The sequence below is a fragment of the Cottoperca gobio genome, chromosome 6 (genome assembly GCF_900634415.1).
Source record: "Cottoperca gobio chromosome 6, fCotGob3.1, whole genome shotgun sequence".
Classification (NCBI taxonomy): Eukaryota; Metazoa; Chordata; class Actinopteri; order Perciformes; family Bovichtidae; genus Cottoperca; species Cottoperca gobio.
The window spans coordinates 6,771,468-6,791,326 of record NC_041360.1 but is presented as its reverse complement, the minus strand read 5'-3'; the positions used below and the strand labels follow the sequence as shown (position 1 = coordinate 6,791,326).

At 40.8% G+C, this 19,859-nt stretch overlaps 1 protein-coding gene across 8 annotated transcripts in view; it reads left to right on the top strand.

Moving 5' to 3' along the window:
• The window catches only part of znf423 (zinc finger protein 423), a 141,243-nt gene that overhangs the window by 3,957 nt on the left and 117,427 nt on the right, over positions 1-19,859 (top strand). For all 8 annotated transcript variants that reach the window (XM_029433708.1, XM_029433710.1, XM_029433706.1 and 5 more), the window contains exon 2: positions 17,123-17,185. In XM_029433708.1, the coding sequence (XP_029289568.1) occupies positions 17,123-17,185 (63 nt within the window). The remainder of the gene's footprint in view (positions 1-17,122; positions 17,186-19,859) is intronic.

The window sequence follows — 19,859 nt, the reverse complement described above, 5'->3', positions numbered from 1 at the left end:
AGAGCGAAGCAAAGCTGAGGCGGACGACCACCACTCTGTTTGTATGTGTGTGTGTGCAGCAAAGGTAACACAGCCCTTGTCGTCTAGCTTGCATAAGCACCATGTGTTTTGTGTAAGTGTACTCATGCATCTGTGTGTGTACATGCGTGTTGCTATCTCCCCTCCACACCTTGCCCCACTGACAGCTTGGCAAGACCTGGCATTGGGGGAAGATGGAGAGAGGGATGGAGGCGAGAGAGATAGAGATAGAGGAGAAAAAGGGGGTTGGAGGGTAAAGGGGAGAGAGAGGAGAGGTGTTTGGGGGCAGCACAGTGGCACACAGCAGGTGAGTGGGCAGGGGGGAGGGGGCGATGGAGGCCAGGACGAGGTGAGCATCGCCGGGGGATTATCTGTGTTTTCATGTTCTTCTGTCTTTCACCTGCTCACCCAACTCTGACTGGCTGGCTGGCTTACAGACTTACTGGCCAGCCAGGCATGCCAAAACAATAACAAAGAAGCACAAATTCCCACCTCCGCCATATCCTTCTGACTGAGTGGTCCTGGTCTGAAAAGGGTTTTTTTTTTTGTCGGAAAATGAAATTCATAGCTGATGGGCGAAATGGTGATCTTTTATTGTCACTTTAGTTACAGTTTTCCTCAATGGGGAGATCATGGAAAAGCTGATACACTTGCCTATGACCCACATATTCATGTTTTGGTTATTGGCATTTACAGCTTTCACCTCACCCAAATCACTTCAAGTGTATCTCATAACAAACGAGTGTTATATCTCCGGGAGAGTTATGTTTTTTAAGTTTTCATATTTGCAGAGTGCGAGATGTGGGGCATGGATTGGACAGTAGGCTACGAAAACGTGATAATAATATAAATTTGATCCTTTTTCAAGTTCTGTCATTGTCTTGAATTTGGGTAGTTCCTGTTTGAGTACGCTCTGTAACGGCTGCTGTAGAGCTGCCATTTGGATTATACTTTTCATTAACATGCAACCTAATTTTAGAGAAAATAAATGAATAAAATGCATTGCAATTGAAAACGTACAATATTAAGTTGGGTTCTATGAAATACCAATCTCTAGCCATAACAAACCGCAGTGTTAGTTTTATTACTGCTCCTCCGTGTTTTACCAATGCAACTCTTTTCGTCTGATGGATTTCCTTGACCAGTGTAGCCTTTACAGTGATTAGGCCTTGTTAACAGTGGGGGGAGTTGACTAATTGCAGTCTGTTAATTGAACACAGACTAATGGCGCGAGGAGGGCCATGAAACTAGCTGATGGGGTGAGAGGAAAGGAGGGGTGCGCAGGAGGAAGAAATGAGAGTGCACGGCTTCTCTCTTATCAAAATATTATTTCAATGGATTAATCCCTTTTTAATGTGTGTCTTTAGCGAGGCAAGGCAGCAAAGATCTCCTTCTCTGTCTGCTCAGGCGGCCTCACTATCCTATCTCTCCCTCTCTCTCCCAGCTCTTAGCCCCTTGAGTCTCTCATGCATTATGTAGTGATGATTATTACTTAATTACACATTAATAAATCCGCTTCATTTGCAGGACATTAAACGGGAGTTGAGCGCATATGACAGGGAGATGGAGGAGAGCAGGCAAGATTGGAGAGGGGGGAATGGAGGGAGCACTTACTTTCTAGCGTTTATTTGGTTTGTTTAGAGCGTTGTTTAGAGTCAGTGGAGCCAAATGAGCCCTGTGACCGAGAGGGGGAGAGGGGGAGGTTTGGTTCGCTGTGTGTTGAGCCGCGCTCTTCCGGGCTAATGGCATCATTTCCACTCAATCTCCTCCTTTCTCCATCTCTTTCGCTCTCTGTCTGTTTCTCCCTCTCACTCACCCCTTGCTAATTTCGTTGGTTCGACCACCTCCCACTAGTTTGTGTAAGCTTATTCCTATGTTAACAACTTCTTTCCTGTCTTGAGCTGACTGACATGATATAGATGCTGTAGCTTCTGTTTGCACCGGTCTTTGAAGTCAGACAATGACGTGAACAACCAGTGCCTGGCACAGTGACATGCTCATGTGTGTAGGGCTCAGCGTTCACCTTTGATACTGCTTGACCTCCGACCAAATTGTGCCCGTGGCACTGATCATCAAAGTACCAAAAGATGGCACCAAATGCTTGACCATATAGTTATTTACCTGAATGATATTTAGTAATTATGCAGTTAACACTGCATTGTTTTTGTTACATAGCCTAATACATTTCATTTACTATTCTTGTATCTGTTTAAACAAGTTCAACGAAGAGTTTAACTTGAAGCACTGATGCTGGGAAATTTAGTGTTTCTACACTACGGCTGCATTTTAACATTATTTTTATGATCAATCTGCCATTTATTTTCCTTTATAATCAATTCATTGTTTGGTCTATACAATGTCAATGAAATTAAAATATCCATTACAGTCTTCCAAAGTCAACTTCTTCTAATCGTTTTCTTTGTCTGACCAACAGTCATCGACTAATCAAATAATGGACTAATCGTTTCAGCTGTAGTCTACACCATCTTATTTTTTAAACACTGTTTAGAAGTGTATAATAGTTCATGTAAGTATGTGATTTTTAAATGTAATAAGAGACTCTGGGATAGTAATTATTCATTGCCTGGAGTTAAAGTTATTGTCAATTAACTGCTCAAGACTTTAAAATTAACAACCACCAACCCGCTGAATGTGGGTAAAAATTAATTGTGGTGGGAAATGTCATCAAGTTACAAGCCAATTTGGCGGTTGCTGAACTAATTATGATACTCCTAGTTTAACAAGGCGAAATAAAATGACTCGTGCATCATGTGTGCAAGGACAATGACGGCTTGTCCAAGTGAATTTGTTATTTTTCATATAAGCTCTGTTTAACCTAGTATAATCGTCCCAATATCTGACAGCAGCATGAGAGACTGTATGGTGTGTTTAGCACAATGCAGTTAATCGCTCTATTTCTCGTCCCCGTTCTCACTCTCCTGTCTGTTTTTCTTTCTCTCTCTGCCTCTGTCCCCATCTGGCTTTACCATTAGAGTAATTTAATGTCACCCTTTGGCGGAGCACAGAGACTTTCATAGGGCGACTGGCTCTTATAAAACTCAGAGACCCTACACATGTGGCTTGGATTACTTGAGGACAACATTATGTTATTTTGCAGGTACATCTTAGTGTATACGTGCAAATGCCTTTTTTGCTTTTATTAACACCAAAAATGTGAGAGCTTATCTCGTTTTTTGTTTGTGCAGCTACAAATGGTGTTAACAATAGTGCAATCAGTGTGCGTACAGCCACACTGAGTAACTCCTGTATAAAAGCTTGTATTGGCTTTGCATTAAAGCCTGCTGAACCATTAAATGGCTTTCTGAGAGCTTTGTTTGAAATTCCATTGACTTCTCAACAGGGGGTGGATTTGAGTTTTTGGTAGTTTTTTTTTTTAAATGGGACAAAACAAGCTAATGTAATTGGTGATCGGTGGAGCCCAGCAGTACCATGCATTGAATGTAATTGGATTCATGTTGATCTTCACTCAATTAGAACCAAATTACTAAACAATCGAACGCTCAGTGTAGAACAGAACAAAGTATAGTTTTGACATGTCACAGTAGGACACGCACAGGTCTAAATAATATTAACGATGTCTGAATTCCACTTAGCTGCTTAGGTGTCAGGGTCCTGGAATTGTGCGTGTTTGCTCACTGTCATGGGACACATGAATAGAATTGAGTCGTTAAAGTCATTAGTTACACCTGTAGTTTTCTTACTCTGACAAGTCAAAATGTCTGCTGTGAGAGGCCAATTGAGTTAAGAGTAAGTCAAATGTATTCACTTGTCTCTGGTTGGAAGTCTCGGACAAGAACGTCAGGTATATAGAAAGAAGTACCCTTGTGTAATTATGTATAAGTGCTGTAATTAATGGTTTAGACGTGATGAGTACCATTCCTTCATCAGTGTTGAGTGGTGAAAATTAGGTTTTGTCTGAAATAATAGATGGGAGAAGGTCATATCTGGTAGGCTTAGTTAGGGTGTGTGTGTGTGTGTGTGTGTGTGTGTGTGTGTGTGTGTGTGTGTGTGTGTGTGTGTGTGTGTGTGTGTGTGTGTGTGTGTGTGTGTGTGTGTGTGTGTGTTGTGTGTGTGTGTGTGTGTGTGTGAGTGTGAGTGAGTGTGAGTGAGTGAACTCATCTGTGTCCAGAAAGGGTGAAGTCCCTCAGTGAGGTGTGTGTATGCCAGCGACAACTCCTTATCAGCGGCCAGCCTGGTGGGGTTGTACATGTGTGTGTGTGTGTGTGTGTGTGAACAGGGGCGTCATGGGCCAGGACTGTGCCATTGTAGCGGCTTAGCTAGCCTCGTTTATCAGCTGCAAACTCACTGGACCCTAACACTCACCCACCCCTCTGGAGACACACACACACACACACACACTAGCTGAGCTCTGTGCATGTCCTCAGCTTTTAAGAAGGGAAAGATGATGCTTGTGTGACTATACTCTCTCACACACACACACACACAGTCAATCCAGACATAGCTTGCCAAGCCTGTATCCACCCACCACTGGATAGTCTCAGAGGACATGGGCTCTTCTAAGTTTCCTACAAGGCTGAGTGTGTGTGTGTAAGCATTTCTTACAGTCTTTTACTGAGAGATTATGCTTGTTTCTTTGTTCCACACGGACTATTTGCCTGCAGTGTATTTGTATATATACTGGAGTTTGGGGTGTTTGGTTAGGTCTTATGTCCTGTGCTGCCTCTTGTCTTAGTTGAAGCTTATTGGATACCTAACTAAAGATTAACACTAAGACTAAAGATTTCTTTTAGTCATTTTTTTATGCTTTGTTTATGTTGAATGATTATTTCCAAGAAAGTTATGAGCTCTGGTAAACACAAGATTTAAAGTGGTGCTTTTTAATGATTCTTTGTGGAGAAACTCAACAACAGATCTGTCGATTTGAAATTAACTAATCTATTAGTCGACAAAATAGTATTAATTAGTAGAGTGTTAATTGACTAAGAATTTCTTAAGTCAAGGAAAGCACTAGAACATATGATAAAGCTCATCACAAGTTATGTCACAGAGTGATGTCGTGAAATTGTTGACTAGGGATGATGAGCAACAGTCTAAAACTCCAAAAGGATTTTTATCTACAGTGACAACATTAAAAAGCAATTGTTTTTTTTAAAAGTGTAACATAGATGAATTGCATTCTTTATTATTATTATTATTATTATTATTATTATTATTATTATTATTATTATATTATTATACATTATTATTGAGTAATTGTTCTCGTCCAATCTGAACCTTTTGTCTATTTCTTTAACATTTATACATTAAAAATCCAGTGTTAACTCTCTGGAGATACAAGGATTTCACTGACAAGATTATGATGTGGATATGGCCAGTAGGTATCCATATCTATGATAAATTATGTGGAACTGGTGTGGGAACAGGAATAATAGCCTTATTATTTTGAACATAATTGCAGTCATTCCCCGCCTCAGTCAGGCCGTTTCCCCTCCTTCCCTCTCCTGCAGCCTCATGCACTTCGCCACTCTACTTCTTTCTCCCCTCTACTTTGCCTTCTACCTCCCCTCTCTAAGAATCCCTCCCCCCTTCTTTTTCCTTCTTATTCTGTACATTAAACATTAGTGGTGGGGGCAATTAGCAGTGCCCCTCTGCACACCTGGCTGATGCATAATATATTTATCTGGCTACCCTCCATCTCTCTGACACACATACACACACATGCTGCTGTTGATGAAAGGGTGACTTTTGGGAAATGGGAAGTGTGTGCGTGTGTGTGGATTTGTAGAGCGCTATGCCCCCTGGTCTGACCCCGCAGAACCTCTTCAGTTTAAGGTTTTGAGGCAGGTATGCAACTTTATTTTGCAAAGTAAGCTTCAAGCAAGAAAATAAAAATACTTTTCTGTCTGTTCCATCTTGTAGTAGTGTAACGGACCGCTGTTGATCTGTACAGATCCTCTCCCGTGGTTCGGCACGCATGTGAACCACAGATTAATTACACAGCCATCAGTGTAAAGAAAAGTTCTACTGCTGATTGTTACCTGCAGTGAGGTTCCGTTGAGAAACATTATGATGCGTTCATGCTCTATTCAGTAAAAATGTTTATTAGGCAAAGGTAAATTATAACGTTATCAAAATGTGTTCAAATGCAATCATGTAAAATCTAGTTTTTGGCGAGAACCTTGAATAAATCCAGTTGTTTGAATATGAAGATGTTTTCACAGCAACATAAAATAGATATTAAAGAATTATGAGTTGTTTAACTTCCTAACACTATCTCTAAGCAGCTTATAATGCATCATTTAAACTATTATTGCCAAGATTTAGTTTTTAAATCAAAGAAAAATATTTAAATAAAAATACACATTTATTATCATACATATCATTTGGATTTTGTAGTTTTTATGCAAATAACCACTATAGATGACTGTAACAAAGTAAAAGGATAACATTTCAAATTTTTGATGGTTTACGCGACGGTGGTGAAAAGAGTTAGACTAGAGCCTTATATACCAGATTTCTTTTTTTTTTTTTAGCTAATCAAAACAATTATCCGTTCCATCACTCAAAACTGTGATATGATCCGAACCGTGACTTCTATGATCCATTTCACTCCTACCGTCTTGATGTCACCATAGTTGCATTTTATGTACAGCTTTTTCACACACGCACACACACACACACACACACAATGGACCCAGACTAACGTGCATTGTCCTCAGAGTGTGGAGTCTTCAACAGAACAAGCTGCTTGTGTTGTGTTCCTTTTTTATTGGACACTCTGCCGGGTCTTTGTAGTGCGCCCCACTATAGACTTACCAATGCTTCTTTTTAGTGCTTGAGTCTTCAGTTGGTTTTTCTAACTCCTTTCCATTCACCTCCCAGTCAAAAGGCAAGGGCCTCCTGCTGTGAGACATACAATGGAGCAGGAGAGAGCAGGCGAAAGTGAGAGAGCAAGAGAGTGGCCGCGAGAGAGAGGGACTCCATGCTGAATAAGAATAGAAAGGGTGTGAAAGAAATTGTATATCATTTATCATCCCTACATATAATCTCCATCTTCAGTGACATATTAATTCCTTTCAATTTAATTACCCCCTGTTTTTGTAGCCTAAAATTATATTTTATTTTAAAGTGTAAAAGTCTAATATATATATATTTTTTTACCCAACTAGTCTTATAAGTCTACTATCTGCTGACACTTGGTAAATGTGGTAATTGTAAAGTAATATTTGTAGCCATTATTTAACAATCGAAAACAAGCTCAAATGAATTACATTGCTATACACCATGTTCTCTTTCCTTTGCGTATTCTCAAGATTTTAGGATATATTTTTTGAGGTTAGGAGAACAAATGTGCTCTTCTATGACTAAACAAGCTGGTTCAGAAAAGCCAGAGTGACTTTACTTGTACTGCGCTGAAAGAACCCTGTCTCTTGTACATCCAGTCCCTAATAAAAGGTGTGTGTGTGTGTGTGTGTGTGTGTGTGTGTGTGTGTGTGTGTGTGTGTGTGTGTGTGTGTGTGTGTGTGTGTGTGTGTGTGTGTGTGTGTGTGTGTGTGTGTGTGTGTGTGTGTGTGTGTGTGTGTGTGTTCGCCAATTTAAAAAATGCAGAAGTTCCGTCTGCCTTAGACTCAGAGTTGATAAGCAGTCTAGGGACTAAAACATCCATCCTCCTCTCCGTTAGTAATAGGACATTTTCTGATCCTAAAACAGCTAATTACTACATTGGTAAAGTAGTTAAATAACTAACAAGCTGTAATAGATCTCAGTAGGAGAATAATATCTGTAACGCCTTTTTTGTTTTTAGTACGCATATAGGTGGCACTTAAGTTTAACGCATGTTGCCTATAGCCTTATATTTTAATAAACCTTAGCACTTGTCTCTTGAAGATTACTGTAGATCGCCCTGTTGTCACAGTATATTGATCATTTTGGCTACCACCTTGTCGATGACTGGGTCACTCTCAAGCCTTAGTTGATTGATTGTTTTCCACTGCAGTGGACCCACATCACACATCAACGGTAGAAAAAGTGATTCAATGGAACTGAAAAAACGTTTGGAAAAACATCATTTTTTCTTATTTAATATTCTTATGTGTATTCTTACCATTTTTTCTTGGTAAATGTTTATAGACATGTGTTTTTTCAGACCTTGGTTGAGTTTATTGTATCACTTTTTACATCATTGATGCACGTTCTCTGCAGTGGACAGATATGTAACTCCTTAAAAATAGCATATATTGAAATAAAAAATGATTGCCATGATTTTCTACTTGTTCAAAGGTAAAAACAAACATACAAAAATTACATATAATATATATCATATAATCATCATATAATAATTGCATGAATGGGTTAATATCATTTAAATATTAAACAAAGAAAGAAAAAAGGACAATTATTTTGAAAATTAAAAAAACTACATCTTGTGTTTAGGATAAGATGCTTGATTATACATCTACTCAAACAAACAAACAAACAACCAGCCACGCTCCAAGCACACACGCGCTGTGTGTATATTTTTCTTGTTACTCCCAGAAGGAGCGTGACGAGCAAGTTAATCTATCCGCCAGCGATGCGGCATGACACAAAGCTGTTTATTTCCCTTTTCCTCTCTGTGTCACTGTCGCTCTCCCTTCCTCTCTCCTGTAAAGCCTAATCAAGTTTGTATCAAGCTAAATAATGCCTTAGCGTGAAATTGGTGTCTTCAGTCAAAAAGCACTCCCCAGCCTGTACTACAAGAGAAGGCAATTATGTTCCCCTCCCTACCCCTCCACCCTCCTGTGTGTGTGTGTGTGTGTGTGTGTGTGTGTGTGCGTGTGTGCGCGTGCGCTAGTGAACTGCTAAACCTCATGATATTTCTGAGATGTTCTTGAAAACATTTGAGTCTGTTCATTTTGAAGCTCACTCTTGTAATGGTGAACTTGGTGCCTTTTATTTGACTTGTGTGTGTGTGTGTGTGTGTGTCCCAGTCTGTAACGGTGTGTGTGGAGGCTGCTGGGGGAACTTCTAGTTCAGTTATTTCTGGAGCCTTCCCCAGAGTCGAGGGACTCCAGAGGAATGCTTTCCCTCTCCTCTTCCTGCCCTGTCTTTCTCTCTCTGTCCTACTCCTCATCTCTCTCTCCTCGCTGCCCTCCTTCACCTCTCTACTTTCACCTCACTGGTGCTTTCATCCTCACCTCTCTCTCACCTTTCCACTCCTACTCTGATTTCCAATTTCCTGCCTACTCACTCTACTCTCTTTTATATATTTCAATTTGTTCCCCCTTTACTCCAGACTCTCGTTCCTCTCCTCTCCTCTCCACGTCTCTTCTGCTATTGATTACTTTTCCCGCCACACTCTCTGACAGACAGAAAAACAAATGTCAGATCAGAGAGGCTCTTTAATCTCAAGCTGTGTTGTTTGGCCCTGAACATCAAGTGTGTGCGTGTGTAAAAATGAGTGTTCTGTATGTGGAGAGGGGTGAATTTGTTGTGTGTTAATAAGCAGCTATTGGTTTTAAATACTTGTGAATGTGCTTGTTTTTGTATACAGACTACTCCATGCATGTGTTAGTGTATGTGCACTTGGAAAAACCCCTACACAAGTATGAATAGTTCACTGGAGTTATAAAAAAGATATAAAACAAGAAAGCTTTTAATTTTAACACCTGTTTCAGTGATTTCATTCACTTTGTTTCAGGCCTTCATGTCTTTCAGTCTTACATCAATCATCTTTTTACAAGGCATGTGTTAAAACAAACAAAGGGAGCATGGCGATTAATGTTGTCATATGTTGTTGGGGGTGCGTTCGGGGATGTTGGGCATGTTGCATAGCATCTCAGCTGGACAGCACAGCATGGTTTAAAACCACAATGACCTCATATACAGGGAGAGACAAAAGAGAAGTTGTGTGGGTGAAGAGATTGAGGGAAGTTGGGCTGGAAGTACAGAGGGAAGTAAAACCGTGAAGAAAAGTTGTGACTGGTGAAGGTAAAACAAAATAGCAAAAACTATGAGAACACAATCAGATTTGTGGATCAAAGAGAAGGAGAGAAAGGATGAGTGAGGAGGAGCAGAAAAGAGAAAGATAGAGAGGGCGATGAAGCTTGTCCGCCAGGCTTTGTGTAGTTGTTGTTCTTTCTCTCTGCCATCCATCTAAGCCCTCTGCTACCTCTGTCCCTTTACACACACTCTCACAAACAAAAGCATGCACACACACACACACGCACACTGTCCCAAACCCCAGACTAGCCTGGTGTTTCTGGCCAGTGACTCAGTGCTTGGTATGTGTGTCTGCGTGTGTGTTTATGTATTTTAAGGCTGTTTTGTTCAGAATGCAGGCAGGCAGAGAGAGCGGTTTTACTGCTGATAAAAGTATTTGGTTAATCAGCTTCTGTCCCCGTCCCCTGGCTAGAAGTGTGTGTGTGTGTGTGTGTGTGTGTGTGTGTGTGTGTGTGTGTGTGTGTGTGTGTGTGTGTGTGTGTGTGTGTGTGTGTGTGTGTGTGTGTGTGTGTGTGTGTGTGTGTGTGTGTGTGTGTGTGTGTGTGTGTGTGTGTGTGTGTGTGTGTGACACAGGCCATTGAAGTTAGGGGTGCTCCCGGGGGGCGGGCTGGGGATGGAGATTGGCATCAGCCCTCGGCCAGTAGCGTCACAAAGTCGTTCCTGAGGGACAGGAAGGGCAGCCAATGAGAGAGTCCCTCTGGAGCTATAGGGAGAGGTGGGAGGGGTGTGGGGGCTAGGAAGTGGGTTGGAGAGGGGAAGTAAAAGGGGGAGATAGAGCGAGACAGAAAGGGAGGAGGGAGAAAAAAAAAAGAGGAGTGTCTAGGATGAGAGTCAGACAGATAAAGAGACAGAGAGTTGGATGACAATTACCCTCCTGACGTCTGTCCAGCACCAGTTGTCAATCAGCCTACCCCTCTGGGAAAAGAACCAACGTATCATTGGCTACACTGACCCACATCCCGCCTCACTGGGCCGCCTGGCCAATGCATGATTGGCCACAGTGACCCGTTCGTCAGAGCGATCTGGGAACACCAGAGGCTTGGGCTGCCTTGGGAATAAATGGCCCTGATAGCGTGCGTACATGTGTTGTTTAGGAGGAAAAAAGACAAAGGGTTTTGTATTGAGGCTGTAAGTGCTTTCATGGGACAGAAGAGAAGGAGAGACAAAGATGGAAGGGAAGGAAATGGGAATGGGAATGTGGAAGATGAGGGTGAATGCAGAGGAAGTGTGGAGGTGATAAAGAAAAGGAGAGACAGAGGGACAAAAGAGAAATTGAAAATGGGTGATGGAGAAGGATGGATGTTAGAACAAAGCAAGGGAGGGTGAGCAGTGGTCAGGGGGGAACGCTTAAGAGATGGAAGGAGAGAGACAATAGTGAAGAAAGATGGCAGGATGGGGTAATGAACAAGGGGAGACACAATAGTTAAGTAAAGGAGGGAGGAAGGGAAGTACAATAGATGAGGTTGTATAAACAGGAGGAAAGGATGGAGAACGGAGACAGTGGAGAGAGATGTACTGTTGGACTGCTTTGTAGTGTGTGTGTGTGTATAATTAATAACAGCTGTGTACATATTTGTTTATGATAACATCATGATGCATAACTTTATATAGCTGTTTCTGTACCACTAAGCAGCTCTCCTTTCTCCTCTCCTCTCCTCTCTTCTGATATACTCTAGAAATAAAATTGGAGCATGCCAAACAGCTATAGCTCACTGTTGAGATATTATATGCCAACTTCACTATAGTTAACCTGCTTTTCCATTATGAGTGCTTTATTCCGGTACAACAAACTTCTTCTTAAATCCTTCATTGCCAGGAAAGCTTAATAGAAGCAGGTCAGACCCTCTTTTCCACCCAGAATGAACACGTATTGTAGGGGATTGTGTTGGGTCACTATAGATAGATCAGCATGTGTAGATTATATCACCAATCAAGTACTCTTCACATTACTGTCATTTTCGAAGAAACTCTGCTGTCAGATTTTGTAGTCAGATTTTTGGCCACATACTCTTCAATGAGTACATTGTAATAATGTTGAACAGCTTAACAGTTACTAGAACAGTAAGACTAGATTCAGGTGCTGTGTCGGAAAATGTAATTAATTGCTCCGTCCTGAACCCATGTGTAAATATTTGCAGTGCATTACTAAAATCAGACACAACAGATGGTAGTGACATATATTTCCTGGGCTGTAAGATGGCCACATGTGTTCAATCGCCTGAAAGAAAAGGATCTCATACAGTCTACATGCAGTTGTGGATGACTATTAAGCCAGTACAGGCTCTGCCTTTATCACATTAAGAAATTATATTGTAATGGGTTTGTCTTTTTGCATGCAAGAGCTGGTCTGAGTTTAATAAAGGTACTAATATTGCACAATGCCACCATTATTCATTATTGTTAATGACAAAATGTCCTAGGAGATGAAACGTTGTGTCAAACTAGCCTGTCTAATCATCTGCAGGACCTCATGGCACTGCTCACTATAGATTTGAATAGAAAATTACATATTTCTTTTCAGCTGTCAGACTGTTTGATCTCTAGGCCTCTGTTGTCTCAATGGCAATGATTGTAGGCTCGCCTACAGGTATGCTACTTCTGCAAGTGGGTGTGTGTGTGTATATGTCCCGGATGGTGTAACCTGACATTAAAATCACAATTATTCATCCCATATAGATGTGTGAACCTCTGGAAGCCAAGATTCTCATTTTTTTCCCCTCTGTACTTTGGGGTGTATTAAAAGGGTGTAAATGACTAAAACATACTAACATCATTAAAATTAGGTCGGATAAGGAATAATAATTGGTTTGGTAAAAAGTTTAGCCTAAAATAAGATTCTACCTTAGTTAAAGTAAAGAACACTGTCAGTGTTTCTGTTTGATGACAATAAGATTAGTTTGTAAGCATTAGTTCCTGCATATCCACACAGGTGTTTTCATTTATTCTGATTGATTAGGCGCAGTGTGTCATCAGACTCCACATACTAAAAATAATGATTCTTCACAGTCCCAACAAACCTTACAGGAAAGTGATAGAGATGTTGAAGTAGCTCAGGCTGTACATATCCACACACTGTATGAGCTAGAGGCCTAATCAGGCAAAACAAGTGAAAACACCTGCGTTTGGCACACTAAAGGACCAAGGACAGGTGCGGCTAATTAGAAGTAATTAATTGTTCACGCACCAACCACAGACTCTAAGCTGCGGATATCTTGAATTTTTGTTATAGCTTTGTTATAGCCCTCCTGAGCCGCCTTGTGAAAGACCAAGTCACATCTAACATTGTCTGATATCAAAACTGATAAAGAAACTTGCATCAAAGGGGCAGTATTTTGTTCAAGAAGTGGACTACATAACATTCTTAAACTCCTTTTGCCTTAGAAATGTAAAGCCATGGTTAGAGGATATTTCATTATCACTTGTATGAAACTCTAGTAGTGCTGTATTTTTCCTTACAGACACACATACTTCAGGTCTCTCTCTAAATGTAACACACACATCTAATCGAGCTCTTCCCCCTTTTGCTCGTACAGTATGTGCAAGCATGCTCAACCATTCCCACACAGCCACACGCATACACCCTCCACCGACCCCCCTGGTGTATGCAGGGTTCACAGTAACGGTGTGTGTGTCTCTGAGGGGGGACAGAGGGAGGATAAGGGAATCTAAATAAAGCTATGTTACTTGGCTAATGAAACACACTGTATTCCCTACAGTCTCATCAGGAAAAATGGGCTTTTATCAGAGGCAGAGTTACCAGTACTTCTAGGTCTTTCTATAACATCCCAAACTCTCCATAACTACCAAAAAAATATTGTTTAATCATGATTCCACCTATTTTATTTGCTGGGAAAAGAATATGAAGAATCCCCGTCACAACAAGCCGTTTCAAGTGTTGTGTCAGCAGGGAACACTGCTTGTCAGAAAGTGAAACCTTTGATTCAGATCTCTGTCTATAAGTGATAGTGATAGGTCCCTCTTTTCATGTAGGTTCCAGAAAGTCTTCCTCCTTCATCAAAGTCAGTGAGGAAGCATAATATAGTCAGGGAGAGAGCTGAGACGTGTGCTGTGCTCAGAAACAGGTGCTGTGGCATTAAAGTTGGATTAGATTAATGCATCACGTGTAGAGTGTAGAAGATACTGAAGGTAGTATTGTATTAATCTTACAACTCAACACATGGCTTAATAGCAGGGTAATATAAGGTGTTTTTAGAGGAATGCCTCTTTTTATTAACTTAGAGGAAGTACTTTGTTTTTCTTTTGGTTTTCTCTTCACATACCTTCTCTCATCTGTTTCTGTCTGCTGTGTTTGGCAGACGTGTTAGTCATGGTGGGAGGTCTCTATCCGCGCTGGGTTCTGTTCAGGCAGACGCACAGCCTTCAAGTCAAAATCCTCTGTGGGTCTGTCTCGAGTGCATATGTCTGTGTTTCAGTGCTGTGTGTGCAAATGTGTTTGTCCTGGGATCCATTAGTCCGTTATTAGCACACTGTGGTCTACATCTGGCCCTCAGAACGAGCTCCAGCCCCAGACTCTCAAAGGGAGATTTCAGACTTCATCCAAATGCTGACCCAGGTTTGTTTCTTTAGTTTTTGAGGAGGAGAAGTCAGTCCTGAATTGTGGGTCAATGCAACATGCAACACGCTGAAAGCAAACCTCAGGACCATTGTTTTGAGATGGACTTGATCTGTGTTTCTTGACACTTTCTCACTTCATCAAATATAACAAACAAATCTTGGGGCTGAAAATAAGGATTAAAGATACATTTCTTTTGTTATTTTTAGACAGCGCCTCAGCCTGTCTTTTCTGGCTATTAGTGTTGTAGTGTGGGCCTGATTTGCCTTGGAGCACCTCTGTGTGTGTGTGTGTATGTGTGTATATATATGTGTGTATATATATATATATATATATATATATATATATATATATATATATATATATATATATATATATATATATATATATATATATATATATATATATATATATATATATATATATATATATATATATATATATATTGTGTGTGTTATCTTGTATAATTGCCTGCAAGTTATGGGAGGAGCAACACTTGGCTTGTGTTTGTTTTTGTGGTGTAGTATCAACAAAGCAGCAGTAAATCAAGATTTTCCCCATATTTTTGTGGAAGACATGAAATGATTTTGGTCTTCATATTTATCACAGCTCTGGGCCCAGTTTTGCTTCTACTTTACAGTAGGTCCACCAATATAGTAAATCTTGCAATGTCAGAATTGTGGTAATATGCTTAATTGGCCCCTGTAGTAAAGAACAACTACACATCAGGAGCAGGTAGTTATTTAGAGTTAACGATCTCTCTATTGGAAAGACTTCTCTTGAGTGAACATAATGCAGGACAAATGCTCCAAAACTGTTAAGATGTGGCTAAATATGCTGATTTTAATAAATCATTATAACTATATTTGTTATGCAGTAGATATGTTAGTGTTTGTTTGGTGTTGTTCATTATGGTGTCTGAGTTTTAATAAATTGGATTATAATGAATTTTGACATTAATATTGTTAGTCATTTTGACTTTGTGAATGGATGTGAAGAAATGACTCGCAGCCTAGTCTCTGTTTTCACTGGATGTGACGAGCATGGTGATTTCACCGCTCTATTTTGGAACTTGTTCACCAGCCCTGTGAAATGCTTCATTTGAATTTCACAAAGCAGACTGGTGTTAACTTTGACCAGTAAAAGATGAAGTCGCTCCTCTACGCTGTTAGTTGCTATTGAACAGTTACATGTAAAATGTTCAATGCTGTGTACTTTCACAATATAGCAACTATAGCAATCAAACAGTTTTTTAGTGCAGTTCAACCTTTTGGAAATGCAGGGACTTTGCCCATTATTTCAAGAGAACTGAACATTTACTGAACAAGATTACATTTTATTTATATCTATCTAAAAATATATATACAGTATATCATTTTATGTTTTGTATATTTATTAAGTTTTATCCTCAATCTGGGCTTGTCTTGTGGCTTCACCACCAACTTCTGACTTTTAGATTTTAATAGTCTTCATAACTAACAGGGAAAACTGAACACCCATATATTTAGCAACCAAATCTTTCCTTATTTGGCCTGAGCACACAGTATATACAGCATACAGTATATTTGACTGTAGATACAAGTTAACACCATGGGGTTGAACTGAAACAAGGAAAATCTCAACCCTTTGTTTTTCTTGTAAAAGGAACACTTCACTGATTTATAACTTCTTGTTTTCATTTGAGCTTTTGGCTTTGCTTAAATGTGAGGATGGGGTGGGTCAAGTGGGAGCTGATGAGGATATGGAGTGAGGAATATGAGGAGAGGTATAAAGAGTTGGAGGGGTGGGGTGTCACTGGGGGGAGCAGGATGAGAACTAGGATTTTGAGAGATCAGAGACAGAGGTGAGTAAGTGAGAAGTGAGGAATCGTGTGGTGGGGAGGGGGTGTACAGGAAACCCCATTGTGTGGTGGCTCCAGCCATTTCCTGTTTGTGTGCCAGCTGTACTTCCCTCCTTCCTGTTGTATCCAGGAAGTCGGTGTCACATTCCAGCTCTGATCAGCTCTGTGTTGGTGTGTCAACGAGATCTCAGGACATTGTCAAAACCTGCATGTTTGTTGCTTCCTTGGTCTATTTTTAGGGGTGTTACAGAGGATAAGCTTTTGCAGAGGTAGATACATGCAGACTCAACAACCCTCCAATAAAACGGCCAATGTAGCGAGCATAGTTTGGAGAGATTGCTTGTACTTTGAATCCAAAGTTGGGGAGGCAAAGGGGAACATTCAGAGAACCAACTAACACTTATTACTGGAAAAGTGTAGTGGAAACTATTGGATTTATTATAAACAGACTCACTATCACTCTGTTCTAATTTCTATCTGAAATATTTTGTTTGCCCATCATCAAGTAGTTTGAGCTAGAAGCCATTCATGTTAGGCATTTTTTACTTGAAGAAAATAATAAATTATGAAAATAGTTGATTATCTTCATCTATAAAGTTTTTCAGGTGTATGAGATTGAGCACATTTTGGCTTGAGATGTTGGGCTTTTGGTCCTACTCAATCTGACTGACCTTTTACATACTGAACATACATTTTATTTGTAACTTTTGCTCCTCCTTCCTCCTCAGCGGTAGAAGAAGGGGAGTCTTCAGAGTGCAGAGGGACCTGGGATGAATCAACTGTCCAGACAGGTTTGTGCGCACAGACACACACACACACACACACACACACACACACACACACACACACACACACACACACACACACACTGATAATGTAATCGAGTTCCAGCAAGCTGTCAGATCCACATGAGTGGCTTAAGTCTATACGTCTCTCACACACAAACACACAGACGCTCACCATTTGTAATATGAATTCCACATGGCTTAAAATGGCCTGCTCAGAGGGATATCAATGAGGAAAAGGAGGAAAAGATGGAGAGATGAAGCGAACATAGAGGAGTTTGGGTGGAGGGATTGGTGAAAAACCACATAAGTGAGAAAAGAGCGGAGATTTGAAGAGAAAAAGAAGGAATGAGCGGGAGATGTGAAAAGAGACAGAGTTGGTCTCGGGAGTCAGACTGAATGGAAAGAGAGATGACAAAGGGGATATGGAGAGAGAGAGAGAGAGATGGGTGGAGGGGGGACAAGAGAGATTTGAGTGCTTTTTCACTACTCTCTGTGGTCTAGTGATATCCTGGGAGGAAGTCAGAGAGATGGTAGGGCTGTTCTTTTCCTTTTGTTCTTTTCTTGGATTTTGTTTTTCCTTGTGGTTTTCTCCAAACCAACTGCTGTATTTCTCCTTCACTGTCTCTCCCTCCCCTCTTCTATCCTCCCTTCTCTCTTGTTTCCACCATGACATGGACATTTTAAATTGTCCTCACTCACCCTTTTGCCTTGATGGAAGAGGAACTGACCCAGCCCTGAACCCTGAAGTTCATGTGTCTATAGATGGATGGCAATTATATGGATTCACTGGTTTGTTTTATTTATAGTAAATTTGAAGGCAAAAACATGTCCGAACAACTACAGAGGACATATGAGAGTAGACTTTGGGTGGCTCTCCTGGTTTGCGTGAAATGTGTTCATTAAAGTACACATTATTATAAAAAGAATAAGAATCTAGTGTGAACCCTAACCACTCAGAACTTTAGATCAGATTTTTATTAAGGCAGTTCACCATATTTTTAAACTCAGTGTGACTTTTTTGATTAAAGAAAGCACAAAGTATTTAAATGTTTTGTTTAATTTGCTTAAAAAGTTAATTTTTTTCAATCATCGGATTTGTTTTAGATTAACTTTCTGACAATTGACTAATTGATTAGACGACTCATCATTAAAGCTCTAGAATTCATACATACATGACTGGACTGGACGAGTATCATATTAGTAGGTTTAGTGTTTTCTTAGCAGTATCGTAATGAGTCAAAGATTTCTTGGTGAAAAAAGGTGCATCTGCTGGTTCCATATTCTAACCCTTGCACAACTAAGCTATTAACATTTGTCTCACTTATTTCATTACCACTTAGTAAATATCAAAATACATATTTTACAAACCATGGCAAAAAGCCTTTGACTAGTGTAGTTGTTTGTCAGCTGTAGCCAGTTTTTCTGCTCTGGTTTGCAGCCTATCAGAGAACAGTTAAACACTTCCTCTGACGAGATCCCAACAGGGACATAAGATACTGCTGAATGTGGTAAATATGCACTTATCTCTCTCTCTACCTCTGCTGCCCCGTCTCTCGTTCAGCTCTACAGGGATAGAAGGATAGGAAAGTATGACCCTTGGGGTGTCTATGACGTACTGAACCCTCCCATCCTTGCCCCCCTCCCTCCTCAGACCTGTGCTAACTCTCCTCCAGGGGTGCTGTGTGTGTGTGTGTGTGTGTGTGTGCACGTGTGTGTCTGAGTGTGTGTCTGAGTGTGCGTGTTAAGGGGGGTGCTGACTGAGGTCCTGGGTGGCTCACTAGAACTGCTGTGTGTGTCAGTTCCTGCAGGAAGCTAGAGTCCCATGACACACACACACACACACACACATACACACATACACACATACACACACACACACACACACACACACACACCTCTATCTCACACTCTTCCTCCCATAAAAAAAAACATACTGTCCCATATTCCCTTACTCAGCCACTCTTTCAATTTGGATTTTACCATCAATTCCCTGTCCCATCCTCTGCATGTCTTTTTCTTTCTTTCTTTCTTTCTTTCTCTGCATGCTCGTCTCTTCCTGCCTTATAAAATCTGTGTCTTTCTATCTCATTGTCTGTCTCTCTTCTTCTGTCTCTTACCTTTTCTACTTTTTATCTGGGCTCACATTAGTGTGTGTGTGTGTGTCTGTCAGAGTGAGAAAAGGAGTGAGAATATCCCTTATTCAAGCAGACTATAAAGAAAAAAAAGACGTTGTTTCGAGAGAGAAAGAGAGAATGGAGAGATATACCGTCCCATACTGCAAACTTCCAGTCGCCCTCTATCCTTCCTCTACTCTTTTTTTCTGTCTCTCGCTTTCACTTTCTCTGGAAAAATGTGTGTTGAGTTTGGACAGACCCGCAGGAGGGAAGGCAGAGGGAGGTGGGAGGGTGACTCAAAGGGGAATAGCATCGAGCTAACCTACTCTCCCCCCTTCCTACATCTCCTCCTTTCCTTTCCTCCCTCCTGGCCTTTCTGCCGCAGAGAGGAGCCCTCGGAGGTCGAAGGTGCCTCAACACCCTCCGTCTCTCTTGTGACAGAAAAACAACTTGTCCCCTAGCTTCCTCCCCTGTTTCCTCTCTTGTTCCCTCGCTCCCCCAGTGTGCTGGGAAAAGAAAAAGAGCAAAGTTGCCAAGGACAGAGAAAGGAAATGATACAGAAA